Source organism: Clinocottus analis, unplaced genomic scaffold, assembly GCF_023055335.1.
Source record: "Clinocottus analis isolate CAN_PGR_092001 unplaced genomic scaffold, fCliAna1.0.p SCAF_26, whole genome shotgun sequence".
Classification (NCBI taxonomy): domain Eukaryota; kingdom Metazoa; phylum Chordata; class Actinopteri; order Perciformes; family Cottidae; genus Clinocottus; species Clinocottus analis.
The window spans coordinates 3,602,077-3,616,467 of NW_027175998.1; the positions used below are offsets into that span (position 1 = coordinate 3,602,077).

At 44.2% G+C, this 14,391-nt stretch overlaps 1 protein-coding gene, 1 long non-coding RNA gene and 1 other non-coding gene across 3 annotated transcripts in view; 1 reads left to right on the plus strand and 2 right to left on the minus strand.

The window, feature by feature from the left end:
• Window positions 1-2,484: 2,484 nt before the first annotated feature.
• Window positions 2,485-2,578, minus strand: trnai-uau (transfer RNA isoleucine (anticodon UAU)). Its single transcript has 2 exons — window positions 2,541-2,578; window positions 2,485-2,520 (listed from the first exon to the last, which is right to left on the minus strand). It is a non-coding gene; the product is annotated as a tRNA-Ile (tRNA).
• A 1,009-nt stretch (window positions 2,579-3,587) lies between these two features.
• LOC137794988 (uncharacterized) lies at window positions 3,588-4,146 on the plus strand. Its single transcript, XR_011078368.1, has 3 exons — window positions 3,588-3,679; window positions 3,831-3,892; window positions 4,074-4,146. It is a non-coding gene; the product is annotated as an uncharacterized lncRNA (long non-coding RNA).
• A 650-nt stretch (window positions 4,147-4,796) lies between these two features.
• Window positions 4,797-14,391, minus strand: part of LOC137794851 (stromal interaction molecule 2-like) — a 10,420-nt gene continuing 825 nt past the window's right edge. Inside the window, exons 2-12 of the mRNA XM_068591935.1 lie at window positions 11,688-11,818; window positions 10,454-10,565; window positions 10,241-10,352; window positions 10,048-10,163; window positions 9,731-9,908; window positions 9,448-9,625; window positions 9,115-9,276; window positions 8,897-8,997; window positions 8,560-8,816; window positions 7,739-7,919; window positions 4,797-7,595 (exon numbers count right to left, since the gene is read on the minus strand). Of these exons, the coding sequence (XP_068448036.1) occupies window positions 6,140-7,595; window positions 7,739-7,919; window positions 8,560-8,816; window positions 8,897-8,997; window positions 9,115-9,276; window positions 9,448-9,625; window positions 9,731-9,908; window positions 10,048-10,163; window positions 10,241-10,352; window positions 10,454-10,565; window positions 11,688-11,818 (2,984 nt within the window). The 3' untranslated portion in view covers window positions 4,797-6,139. The remainder of the gene's footprint in view (window positions 7,596-7,738; window positions 7,920-8,559; window positions 8,817-8,896; window positions 8,998-9,114; window positions 9,277-9,447; window positions 9,626-9,730; window positions 9,909-10,047; window positions 10,164-10,240; window positions 10,353-10,453; window positions 10,566-11,687; window positions 11,819-14,391) is intronic.

Genomic DNA, 14,391 nt, shown 5'->3' on the forward strand with positions numbered 1-14,391 from the left:
CCCACCTCCTGCACCACATCCAGGAGACTCCAGCACACCACCGGCCTTCTTTACCAGCTCGTTCAGTGTCTTCCTGTCAGCTGTCGTGAGAAGACCAGTCCATAAAAGATGGCTGATGCCACCACAGAGTCAAAGAAGATCTTTAGGAGTGCTCCCTGCACGGAGGAAGGAAGAAGCTATTGACTTCCTACAGCTGGAGGAGGACAAGGCCCTTCTCAGGCCCCATTGCCGACAGGCACTAGCTTAGCCGCACACAGCGTTACATCACAACGCGCCTTATTAAAATTAGTTTGGCAGCACTGCACGACACACCCGAAAGCCCCCGAGAGCGTTGTCTCATGGATTGAGCAGATTCTGATTCTTTAGGTCCTAATCTTTCCATAAAGGTGTCTTATTGACGCTCCAGGAGGCGTTTTTGAGGAATCTGGCTCATATCATGCTGGATGTTCATAGTTACGATGAAAATATCTTTTAAAAGTGATTTTTTTCTGAGATATACATTTTTTTCCCCACGATTTTGCTGAACAAATACACACAATAAACACAAGTATTGGAATTAATTTGGGGTTCCTACGACGACTCAATCAAAGAAAAAGAGGTCTGGATCACGAATGCGACACTTCCGACCTATTGGCCATCATTGATGATCCATATTGTTGATTGGTTACAGCAGCGGGTCTACAAGGCTCAAGACTATTTTTCTTGTTTTGTCAGCGTTCCAAAAATCATTTAAACGGCTATGAAGAACTGAAATGTCACTCTAAATGTCATCCTTTTACTTCAGTGTTTTGTTTCCCTCACACAAGCCCACGATTAAAAGGATAAGGAAATAAAAGATTGTATTTTTATGGATTAAAACAAATCTTGTCATTCATAGTTTTAATGGGTATAAACTGTGTAGAGCTTTGGTTAAACGGCTCAGAATTCATCTCCAATATCTATTTATGTTGTGAAAACAAAACTGGATGTATTTACTTCACGATGACGTTATAATTTCTTGGTTACAGGACTAATCATCATACTTTTCACTGCTGAATCAATCTGACATTCAGGGTCCTTCAACCACATATTATAAACCTTTCTGTCTGCTTCGCTCTGATTTTTTTGTTTTGACTTTGCTGGATTTGATGATTTTTCCACAACTTTTGGATGGGTTGACATGAAATTTGGTCATAAAATCATAGACAATGCAGTGGGGAAATTGCAGGTTAGTATAAAGCATAAAAAGAGTCCAGCAACAGTTTTATCGGGTGTAAGTCTCCACTGTACAAACATGGATTTTACCCCATAAAAGACAAATTTAAACATTGTTAACTCACCTTATTTCTATAAAATACTTTGAAAGTACTGCTCATCTGTACTCTGATGTTTCCTCCTGTAGGGATAATATTAGACGACCGCACACCAATAGAAAACAACCACAGAAGAAAATGTTCCACTTGACTGGCCAACCACATCGAACGCTTCCTTTGACAGAAAAAAAAAGCGTGCATGATGTCTCTGAGTGAGATGTGTTTCACTGTCTTCCAACTGTCGGGCGTCCTCGTCACACATGGACGGGCTGCTCCTCTTTCTGGTCGCTCTCTCGGGTAATTCTTTTGAGACAAGCTTTTCATGTTTTGACGGCGAAAGCTCAGACACACCCTCCCCTTGTGGTTGTGTTGAGCAGGAGCCGACGCCTGCTGAGCACATCTCAATCTGCCTTCACGGTTGTGCTTGTCTTCCAGGAGTTGCGTCCTGCAGTCGTGACCGGAGGTCTGAATCTGCGTCGGAGGTGACGGTCGGACCAGGAGACAACATCACTCTGTACTGTGACTGTAAAGTGTCAACTGGGGTACGGATAGTATGGTACAGGAACTGCTCTCATGAGAACCAGCCTTCTCTCGTCCTTAAAGTTAAAGGACCTCTGTATTATTTGAAGACTCAGCCTCACTTTCAGTTTGTGAGAAACTTTTCTTCTGAATCCTATGACCTGCTGATCATGAACATCACAGAATCAAACGAGGGCCTCTACTACTGCGGAAGTGAAGAGAAGACAGTGGAGGATGGAAATGTCAAAATGTATTATGAGTACGGCAACGTCACAACAAAGGTCCTGTTCTGTAAGTACGCCGGTCTGACTTCTCCTTTCATGTTGCTCCTGATTGTGCTCAGGATGTAATGGATGTGACAGGAACAACATACTGAATTGTTCAAACTGCACGTATATATTACACCACAACATGACTGACGAGTTAAATTGAATCCAGAGACAACAGAAAACAGCACCAGTTAAAAATGTTCAAGATCTCGCCAACGAAGCCCCACGAGAATCAAATTTTACAAAAAACTATAAAACATGTGAAACACCAAGACCTCAACTATTCAGGAACAACCCAGTTGTCTTATTCTGATGAGTTTTATGTATTTACTATCCATCACTGTCCTTTGATGCTTTCCAGAAGAGGTAATATCAACCCTGCATTGCTCAACAAAGTACAGAAATGCTCCAGGTGAGGCTTGAACTCACAGCCTCGGCATGGCTCTGCAGCGTATTGTCTTATAAGTACCGCGCGCTGACCGATTGCGCCACTGGAGCTCACGTTCATGTCTCCTTCATGTGAAAGTGAAGCTAAAGCTGTGATAACTGTGAGCGCGTGACGGTGACGCTGCTGCTGGTGAGATACTGAGTTGCGTTTTGGCTGAAACATGAAATAAATCAGAGTGACACCTGTCACTACCTGTAAAAAGCCAGCATCCTCTTAAAAAACCCAAGTTCACATTCATGTATTCATTAATTGATGTGGTTATGAATCCATAGTTAATATGATGATGTCATATACCAAATTAAACAGCAAAGCCTGGACCACAAGACTAAGAATCCATTTGCTAAAGCTGCAAAGACACAACTCAACAACCAGAGCCAAACAAAACCAAATATATAAGTGAAAATGTCCAAAACTATCCAGAAATTACAAACATATGCCACGTTTGCAGCTCCATCTGCTAGCATGATGCTAAATTGCGATCTCGTCTTTACATTTAGCTGACGGTTTTATCCAAAGGGACTTACATTGGAGGTCGGTGCTGGAAACGGTCAATCAGCACAAGATGCATGTCGAACATTTCACAGCTCAAACGTCACCAGTTGGCGTTGCTGTCTGGAGGAAAAAAACATTTTCATCCTCTTCAAAATCTTTCTTCTGATTGCTAACGTTCACTGTTAGCATTGCCGCTCCTCCTTAATTTCACAAGCAGTTTCAGCGTGACAATATTCATTGACCGGTGGGCGCTTTAACTCCATTTTTCCCCCCAGTTTAAAGGTTTCAGGCCGGTCCTCCAGGAAGTATGTAGCTAGCTCGCTAGTCCACTTCGTTCCTATTCTCCGTGGCGTAGCTGGCGTTCGCTAAAGGAAGTTCTGGCCCGACAGATCAAATCTGCAGTATGACCTGACGCTGTAGCGCGACGCTACGAGACCAGGCACCACTGATGCAGATATGTTTGAATGTTTTCACTGAATGAGGGAAGAGAAACAAAGTAAAGAAGTAATACACACATGTATGTGTTCCAGATTCGGGCCCTGACCCCCGTGAGGGATCCGCATCCCCTGGGTCCTGGATGATGGTGTTCACTCCAGCCGTCACTATTCTCGCCTCCGTCGCCTCCTTCATTTTGGTTTATTACGTCTGTCAGAAAGCAGGTGTAGAGGCACAGATGTTTTCCCTACTTTTGTCCTCAATGAATGATGTTAAATCAATAATTTAAACACAGAGCGAGGCTGTCTTTTCGTTTCATTGTATTTGCAAAGAGGCAGGAGCAGCTTTGTGACGATGCTGTGTTCATTTTTGCAGACAAAGAATCTCAAGTCCTCCAGGAAAGACCTGACCTCAGGGGACAAACCAGACGGGATCAGGTAGCGAACAGTGAGAATTTGAGCTTCATTAAGTCTAAATTAAGTACATTAGGTGCGACGCAGCGTCTCTTGGTCTTTGCAGTTGTTTTAATGTGCCGCAGTTACAGATCTTTAGATGTAACAACACAAGAGGTGAGCACAAAGCTCCTAACTAACTAACAAATGTCAAACTGTCTCTCAGGATGACGACGCGTGTTTCACTCGAGTTGTTTTCCGGCCGAAAGGATGGACGAACGCACCGAGCGGCGGAGGACAGACGGCACGTTCGCTTTACTCAAGCAGAAACCAAATGGAGTGAAACGACTTCGAATTCAAATGGATACAAATCAAGTCCCCGGCTGCCATTTCCTCTTGTGTAACCTGCGGTTGAAGAAACGCCTCAAGCAAGCGGGTGCAGCCTTCTGCTTTATTCTGATATCAAGCTTACAACCAGCCAGACGGCAATGATCTCTATTCTTCTGTCTGACTTATATACATGTTTACAATCTGTTTAAAATGCACTTTTTTAAAAACTTTGTCACATGCTAAGCTGCAGCCTTATACCTTGCTTTTTGTATTAGTTTAATAAAGTAGAGGTTGCTGTACTATTTTAGAACATGTCATGAAATAAACACTTTTACACTCGCGGAAATCTAGTCTGTTCATTTATGCTTGACTGTGTTAACTCTTCATCAGTCCAATCACATCTTAGGTGTTGAGAACTTCTTTTGTAATAAGTAGAAATTTAAGAGCGTCGTCCTAAAATCACATCAGGAATGTGGCCAAGTGCCGTCCACTCTGCTGACCTCTAGTGGCCATGATGAGTAAGCTCCAAAACAAAAAGTTCCTTCAGAGGAGATGTTGCCATTTTTGCATTTTGAAGAATTATTAAGAAAGAAAAAAATCATACTGCATTGAGACTTTATTCATTTTAAAGCTGCATTTCAACCTGTTACATTTCTTTCTCAAAGGTTTGAAAGAATTCACATGCTGTCAATGTTTAGATTCTTTTTTTTTTTTCTTACATTCATATTACAATTTAGTGCTTGTCCTTTCTAGGACAAAAGGACAATATTTTACCCATGTGTTCCTTACACTTGAAACAGTCCAAGAAATATGGCGTGAAAAAACTATACACTGTCTACTAATAATTATTTGATTTTTTATGAACTACTCAAGGTACTGACTTTGTTCCTGTAAACAATAAAAGATGCATAAAACCCATCAATAATGAAAGAAAGAAAAAACCCACCACAACTAGCGAGCATCATGAGCATTTAGCAAATCAATGCAAAATAAAATAAATAAAACGTTGCTTGTCCCAGGCCGATCCACAGGATCAGGAGAGACGCTTCGTGTAAACAGGCCAATATCGGCTGTGTTAATATTGACCCATTTCCAAGCTCAGAACATTAAGAAAGCAGTGTGCAGTTTAAATTATGATGAGTATGTGCATCGGGAAATGTGATTAAAATGAAATTAAAATGTGTTATGTTGCGTCAATTTCAGCAACATGTTTGCAGCTTCACTTTAAAAAGAGCTGACTTTGAAACTTTAGATGTTTTCTGGAGAGAAATAAAAGCCATCTAACCCCATCCAACAGATCCACACAGACACACCCTTTTTTATATATAAGTATGCAAATGTTATCGGACGATCTGATACAAAATCTGATATGTATCAGCATTAAAAAAATCTGCTGGAGGCTGTTTTCCTAGTGCAGATCTATTCAGGCATCAAACATATTTAAGGCCATTTAAAACTTAAAAATGTATAAATCCTCAATACATCTTGAGTAACATTAAATTGTCAAGACAAAATAAGCAAAAATACAATTTGAAGTTCAAGAAAAAGTGAAAAGTTAAGAGTCTAAACCTAAAAAAAAAAACTCAACTTCTCTGCTGTGTGGTTTCACTAATTTGGGGCTCAAACATCCCCCAACTTTGAAACCCAAACAACACAGAAATCTCTCAAGCGAAACTTTTGTTGTCTTCAGATAAACGTCTTCACTGGAGGTTTGTGTTGAACTCAAGCGTTGCCTTTGTCACACAGAGCAGCAGCACAATTTCATACTTCAACCATAGGCAAAGCCTCACAAAACTGCAGCTAATATAATATATGGTATCAACCATATGCCTAAATAAGACTCAATAATCAAAAATAAATCACCTTCATCTTTCCATACCGGATATCCGCAATGAGGTTCTGAAACCTCGTTGACCTAATTTTCTGGTTTAATAAAAAAGGGAAAACGTTCGACGCCGGTCGTCAGAGTTTTTGCAGACCACTTTGGGACTTCTCTGGCGATGACTCCGTTTTCTTTTTGAAAAGATTTTTGAGCTTTAAGGATTTCTTGCTCTTTTCCTTTTGTTTGTTCTTCTCCTCGCCGGTCTCGGGGGGCGATGCAGGAGATGGGAACGCAATCATTGATCGAGGCAATGGAGGCTCCTCCACCTCCGCCAGCAGCCTGCTCTGGGGCAGGTTGGGCGTCGAGGCCGAGAGACTGGTCGGGGTCGTGTCCCCGGAGCGGCAGGACTTCTCGAGGATCCCGTCGTACACGAGCTGGCTCAGCGGGCCAGCGAAAAGGTCTGATGACGAACTCCATGGCACCTGGGAGGTTAACATAAGGTCTGGCTGTCCCATTCGACCTGGAGATGAACTGGACTCGGACGCCCCCAACTCCTCCCTGAGTATTGATTGTTTGGGGATGTCCATTGGAAGATCAACTATATCCCAGGAGATTTTTCCTGTGGGAGTCTCTACGCAAGTGTCCATGTCAATGCTTGGCATTCTCGTCATTCTTCTTTTGAGAGAACCGGCGAGTTCCTCTCTGAGTAGCCTTCTACTTGTGGACGGTCCTAAACCGAACTCTTGCTTCTCTGTTGACGACGAGGTATCCATGAACGAGCCAAATCTCTCTCTGGGCGGCAAATTTAGGGAAGCAGTATCTGTGAAATACTCCAGCTCATCTCTGGAAATCTTTCTTGGTGATGTTCTAGGGCCCTCAGCCATTTTGTCCATCGCTAACACCCTCACAGAGGAATCAAGCTGGCAGTCTTCATTAGTCCATGGGAACTTCCTGGAACCAGTGTCGAAGGTCGTTCCCATTGAATCTCTTGTAGTCTTTCTGGGCATTGAGTAAAGCCGATGCTCAACATCATCCTGTATCATCTTTCTTGTGGCACTGTCCATTGAAGACCCCATCATATCTCTTGAAATCTTCCTCGGTGACGCATCTGTTTTTGCCTCGAATTCATTCCGAATAATCTTTCTAATGTCCAGAGGCAAATCACTTCCTTCTCTGTATACGTTCCTTGAAGCAGTGTCCATCAAATCTCCCAACGTATCTCTCTCTCCTTTCTTGCCGGACATTTCTGCATCCAACTCATTGGAAAGCACCTTTCGAACCGCAGCATCGATGGGAACTTCGCTCCTGTTTCTGGATATCTTCCTTGGCGTAGCCTCTATCAAAGACTCATCTTTTGCCATCTTTCTGCAGCTTGCGTCCAGACAAGCTTCAAGTTCTTCGGCCGAAGTTTTGCGAACTGGAGACTCAACAACAGCGTCTACTTCTTTGCCCAAATGCTTTGTCATGGAGTCGTCGGCAAACAGTTCAGTTTCATCATGAAAGAGATTTTGAGGGGACGTGTCAACAGTTGGGAACATTTTGCTGAGAGGAGGTGAAGGGATATATTCTGCGTCTGAAAACTTCTCTTGTGAGTCTCTATTAGTGAGAAAAATGGAAGGAAGAACAGGGGAAGGAAAGAACAAGGAAGGGGAGAAGGAAAGGAATCAAGAGGAAGTGTTTTAGCATGAGCAACGTGTAAAACAAATTGGTTTCTGAAACTGATGGGCAGGGAGACATACTGTTTCTTTAGAGTTTTCCTGAACAGACTCTCTTCTTCACAAGGGTAAGGGGGTCGTATGGGTATCAGAAGGTCTGGGTCTGTGGAGGTCATGGCGGACGCCGGCTGAGGGACCGTGGCGGGACGACGTGACCGACATATGGTGGATCTACGTATTTGAGGAGAGCACTTCAGGGGTTGACCTGGAGGAAGATCAAAGATGAAACCAATCAGCACAACAAATAAGACAAGTGATGACATCAGACGGTGGTGACGCGATGAATATACAACCTACTTTACAACCATAAAGGTCTGGTAACATCTGAATCAGTACAATTTGTCCTCACATCTTAAAACAATATGTGATTAGGCATGGTAACTCAGCTAGCCGCCGAGCTAACGCTACCTTACAATGGGGTTTACTGAGTCCACGAGTAGAGGCCATGGAGACGGCTTGTGGTATTGACAACAAGTGGACATTTCAGAAAGCTCAAAGTTCATGAGTTGTGACGCGTTTGCTAACATTCTAGGAAATGACGGAGGCAATGGAAGTATGTATTTTAGTTAAAGTAAATACATTGTAATTTTAGTCCGTTTTTCTTCGGGAATTCATATGTATGTGGAAGATCTCGTGATTACGCCTTTGCTTTGTTTTTAAAATATGTAAGATGACAAACATGAAACATTACAGATGTTTCCATACAGAACAAAGGGGTCACTGAATGGTTCGATGCCTATTTAAAGTTGTGCGAATCACATGTCATGGCCTCCGCAGTCACTGGATCCGAACCCACTTTGTGGACCCTGATGAAGAACCAAAGAGCCACCGTTGCTGTGACTTACCCGGCATTTGATGTACGATTGGAGAAGCAGGCTCCTCTAACAGATCCTCCATAGAGCCATGCACGGAGCTGTGGCAGGACCAAGACGGCTGGGGGGGCACTCTGGGAAACCCCAGGCGGATCGAGTCCGAGTAGAGCTGAGCGGAGAGGTTCGAGAGGCCGGGATTCCTGATGATGGGGAAGCCGCAGACGCGCTCGATCTGCTGCCAGCGATGCAGGCGCTCCCGGAGGCAGGCCGTCACTTCAAACAAGGCGTTCCTTTGGGATGTGCAAAGACCACATGTTGCGTGACTGTGGCGGACGCAGATAAAACTTGCGCTGGGTAATTTCTAACTCACTTTGCCTCCAGGATCTTGTGGTCGACTTGGTCTAGAGAGGAGCTGTGTGCGACATGGAGAGTCCCGAACAGAGAACTCCTCTTCTTCTTAATCCTCTCTGCCTGCAAGGGAACACAGGTGACCTTTACATGTTTTGTAAGTACTTGCTTACATATCCAGTGCAGTCTCTTTAAATATCACCAGTGTGTGTGTGTTTGTCCTCTTTTTGCAGGCAGTACCTCTTCCTTGGCGATGGCGAGCTGTAGTTCTGCTCTGTGCCTCTTGACATTGTAGTACTGGACCTCAACCTCATGCGTCAGCTGCAACCACAGCTGGAGGGCCTCGGAGGCCGTCGAGCTAGCCTGCATGTCCTTCTCCGCCTGCTTCAATGCGCCGCGGACCTGAAGAGAGCGGGGGGGGGGGGGTCAAATGTTAGAGTTCAGTATGTAGATATATTGCTGAGAAATTGCTCCAAAAGCTTATATTCCACCCCTTAACTCCTTTAAACCTACTAAACTAAAGCGAGGGTGACTAGCGTCGTTAGCGCAGCATCCCTCTGGTTGCGCGTCTACCTGCAGCAGCTCCTCCTCAGCGTATCGGAGGCGGCTGAGCTCGCTGACGGCGCCCTCCCTCAGCTCGTGCAGGCGGTAAGCCTCCTCATGCGCCCCCATGATCTCGTCCCTCATCTTGTCCTCCAGGTTCTGTTTCTCCTCCGCGACGTTGCGTTTTTCCTCCTGCGCCTCGGCCAGTCTGAGCAAGGGAACGTTTTCGGTTTTTTTTTTTCGGCAATCAAGCTAAACAAAGGCAATTCATCAGTGTGCTGTAAGCGAGAGGCGCCGATAGCCGGATACGTACTGCTCCTGCAGGTCTATGAGGCTCTGCTCGGCCCGCTGCAGACTTTCCAAATCTTTCATCATCCTGGCGATGTGGAATTTACTGGCTTTGTTCTGGGACGTGGCAAACCAGCAGCCTCCCACTCCCATCACCACCGACACGATGAGCAGCAGGTCCTTCATGTAGTTATGAGGCGGGCCTGCGGTGCAATGAAAAGGTCACGAGTATAATTAATGCTGGATGGATCATAAAGGCGTCACGGATGATGGGAGCATGCCAGCAGTTGAGATGCGGGGAGAAGAAATTCAAGGAAGCTGGGAGGGTGTTTGGGTCTTTACGTGTCGGCGGTCCAAACAGGACCACGTCCAGAGCTTTGATGTTGAGCTTCTGTTTGTCCCTCTGGTCCTGAACCCTCAGATGGCCACTCAGGAATGACGGCTCGTTGGCCGCGATCCTGCACACACAGGTGTCAAAAGCTCGGCGTTCTTCCAACGACTCGCTCGGGCAACAGAAAACAAGAGACATCCTCACCTGGGGAGTGTGTTTCCATTGACCCTGAAGTCCTTAAAGTTCCTTTCGTACTGAGGCAACTCGACAAAATCCTTCAGCCAGCGGAGCACGTCATCCTGAGTCCAGTTGTGGACTGAGAAGTGAGACGGGGAAAAGGAGACAAAGTGAGACAACGTTTAGAACACACACACACACATTCTTATATCTCATATACACACACACACACACACACACCTTCGGACGACTTCCAGCCCCTCCAGAGCTCCTCGACTGTGATGTGTTGGTCTTCTCTGTGCAGGTGGCTGTGCTTGTTGGTCTGCTGCTGCTTCATGTCCCCCATGATGAACTGCACAAAAGAAAAAGACAAGAGAGGGACGGAAGGAACAAGTGAAAACTTTAAAGGGTTAGAGGGTTAGAAGGTTAGAAGGTCGCGGAGCACGTCCAAAATAAATTGGGTTAAGGTGGCGATGTGTTATGTATTCAGAGTTCAATCCAGGAAGAGGGAGCGGGTGTTTTGAGTGTATTTATTGCGAAGGCCAGCAGCAGCATGAGTGTCTATTGCAAATGTGTGTGTGTGTGTGTGTGTGTTGGTGCTGTCTTGGAATGTGTCCTTGGCTGTAAAGGGAAGCGACATGGAGGGCCGGAGGGAATCTTGGTGCGGAGGTCTGATGAGCCCGGCCCCGCCCCTCTTCAAGTCTCTATGGAAACCGCAACCCGAGCCCCTGGATACTGTATCCCTGGACCGCATTCTAGAAGGCAGCGGCATTCTAGAATCACGGATTTACTACCAACGACACACACAAACAGAGACCCAGACAGTCACATCGGACCAAACACTTATTCCCTCGGGACGTCATTAGCTCGGAAATATTGTTTTGTTTTTGGCTCGTTGACAAAACGTGTTTGTAAAGAGAGAAACAAAAAGTTTGGTGCAATATATTTACATATTATAGGTCTGCAGAAAAAGTAAGAGACGATAGATGTATGTGTCAAACCTCGCTTCGCAACATCAATTTGTGATATTTAGGAATTCGCTGTAACGATTTACTTATGTTTTCATTGGATTTCTTCCCCTTAAACTAATAACTGAAGTCAGACTGATAATATTTCTGCAGAATGCATTTCTCCGCTGAGGCGAGCGGGTTTGTTTTTTCAAGTGTGATTGTGACAACGTCAAGAAACTGGCGGAAGACTAAAGAAAACTGGAGTCAGGAAATATTAAGAGGAGTTAGGCTGTCAAGCGCGACGATATGAAGGTCACCAGTGTTCCAGTATTCCATTCGAGCAAACCCACTTTGTCACCGAGCCAAAAGCAAAAGTTATACCGCTGCTATCCTTGACTCGTCCACCGGCCTGAACACCTGTTGCATTGCCACGTCTGTCTCATGCGAGAACATGCACTCGCGGGGGTTCTACGAACAGCTCAGAAAACAGAGGGTAAACATCTCTTGAAAGGCCAGTTCTGTACCTCCAAACTCTCCTCCACCTCGATCCCTCCGTCTTGGTCGTTGTCCATCATCTGATGGATGCTCCGCAGGGCCTCCAGGCTGTAGCGATCCGCCTCGCTGATGCATGGTGGGTACACCACCATGCAGGGGTCTACATGGGTTCAGGGAGGCAACGACTTCATATCAGTTCAAAATTCACTCAACGTATCCATCAGCCATCCTTTAATGAAGCTCAGCTGTTTAGTGAATCTAATCTATCGACACTTACAGATGCTCCTTTTGGAGCAGACGCAAAGAATTCTCTTCGTCTTGAGTCATTGAGATACTTTATTGTGTGATTTCAATTTGTGGATTTATTCATCCTTCTCTGCGACTGTATGGCTCTTGAAATACAAACAAAGTTTGAGCCAGCAAATTATTAATTGCGTGTTTATCAAAACGTGTCATGCAGGGTGTCCTGTTGGCCTTGTGGGTAAAAACCATGCAATATAAAAAGACACATTCATGTTGTTCATGTCCCGGATGTGTTCCCTGGCTGTCCCTGTCAATCAAAATTAAAGAGTATGTGAACCCACGAACAACCCTCAAACAACAATATTTCCGCTGAAGACCAATTTATAGTAACGTGGTTGATGGATGCAGGTTCTAATCTTGACATTTTAGTGCAAAGTGTTCAAATTCAACATCTTGTGTACCCTCCACTGTTTGAAACCTGGTTATTAGCTGATCTACAGCCAGCTGATTCATATATTTTTGTCCTGAATTACCTCCGCTCCCCACCCGTCCTATAAGACCAACGTCTTCCAACTCTGCAGGCTTTCATTTAGCCAAAACCGCTAATGCTAATTGGTAGCGTACACATCTCTAGCATTAATTCTCATCGCTAGCATTCACATATCCTAGCCTTGTATGTAAAATAAATTGACAAATCTTTATAACAGTTTATATTGTATTTTGTCAATGCAACAGACTCAGCAACCGAACAATAACCATAACGATATTCAACATGCTAGCAATTGGCGATAGTGATTAGCACTAGCAATTTAAAGAAAGCTAATTGAAAAGGTAACCGCCCTCCTGAACGGTAAGTTTAAAACAGAAAAGTCTGGCTACCTGTTACAGTAACATGTACCCAGCAGTTCATGTGAATGTAATGTTATGTGACTGTAGCGTGAAACCGTGGTGGACAAGATAGCTCGCTAACTCAGCCCAGACTTGAGGAAAATTGAACAATTTAGGATTGATATGTTCTTACATTGCTGTTTCCAAGGTCAATAATTAAATATAAATAATATAGTTCAAAGCATTTTAACCACCATGTTCAAGGAAAGTGTGAGAACATAAGCTAACTACAGATTAGCATCCTAACAGCCAGTCAGTCGACAGAGCACCAGGGCTTCATGTACGTCTTTGTTTAAGATTGAAATAACCCCTGACCCGAGAGAGACACTTTTTGTCTATATACTGTTTGTATGAGTGCCTCTACATAAAAGATTATCAACATTTTTTCAGTGATGTACCCCTTAATTTTTTATTGAAAAAAATATGTACACAGTTCTGTGCCATCAGTGTCTGATTTAACAAAGAATATATATAATTCAGTCAAAAAACTTTCACTTATATTTCATGAAATGTGTATTAAATGACTTTCAAGGACTCTTTTTTAATGGATGGTACTTTTAAATATATATATTTTAAATCTCTCATACCCCCTGAAATGCCTTTACCCCGTTTGAGAAGCACTCCTCTAGATCACGGACACCAAAGCAGACTATTACGGTAACAGTTTTAACCAACTGGGAACACTAATAGGGGAGAAGATGACACACAGAGTCCATTTTTGTCTCTGTGACTCTGTGTTTTGGAGCTCCGGGGGGAGATGAAGAGCCGAGGGGTCACCGGGCAGGACCAGTATGCGAGGGCCAGATGATACCGTCAAACAGACCACCAGGGTGCTGCAGCCGTCAGGCGTGCTGGGACAAAGCACACCAACTGAACATACAAATTGATGGTTTCCTGACAGATGCGAGTGGCTCTTTTCAAACCCTAGTTATTTGGCAGGGTTGTACATTGTTGACATTTTTAACAATCCACCGTTTCACTTGAAATCAAGACCGTTGAGAGTACTCATATGACCCATGATGTCATTCCCACAGACAAGGCAGAGACACTGATCCCCTGGTTGTTGATGAAACTTGCATTTCTCAACAGTGAGGAAACCTCTCCACTGCGTGGGCTATTAAATATCAATGGTGTACGCAGTGGCCCTCTGAAAAGAGAGAGAGAGAGAGTGTGTGTGTGTGTGTGTGTGTTATCGGTGTCCCTGTGGGACCTCCACATTTGACCAGGGTTTAACTCGTTCCACAGGTGAGCTGCAACAACTCATGGTTACATTTATATTCTAAAACCCACTGACGGATTGAGAGCGGGATGAGTCTACTTTCTTTGTAATAACACAGAAAAGATTCTCGTTTCCAAAATGTCTTTTTGGCAAAAACTAAAAAACCCAATTTCTACCAATTAGGTGTTTCCATATGCAGATGATGACTCACACTATCTTTCAGTGTCATAAAATGGCCTAAATGGGCCTTAAAAACAAGGCAAAGTGTTTATATGGTTTGGAAATGGGGAAAATAGGGAAAAAATAAATCACAAATCATAAAAAAAAGCAGCAGAAGCGCATGCCAAATGTGCTAAAGGCCTGGCCTGGGATGAATTGGCACA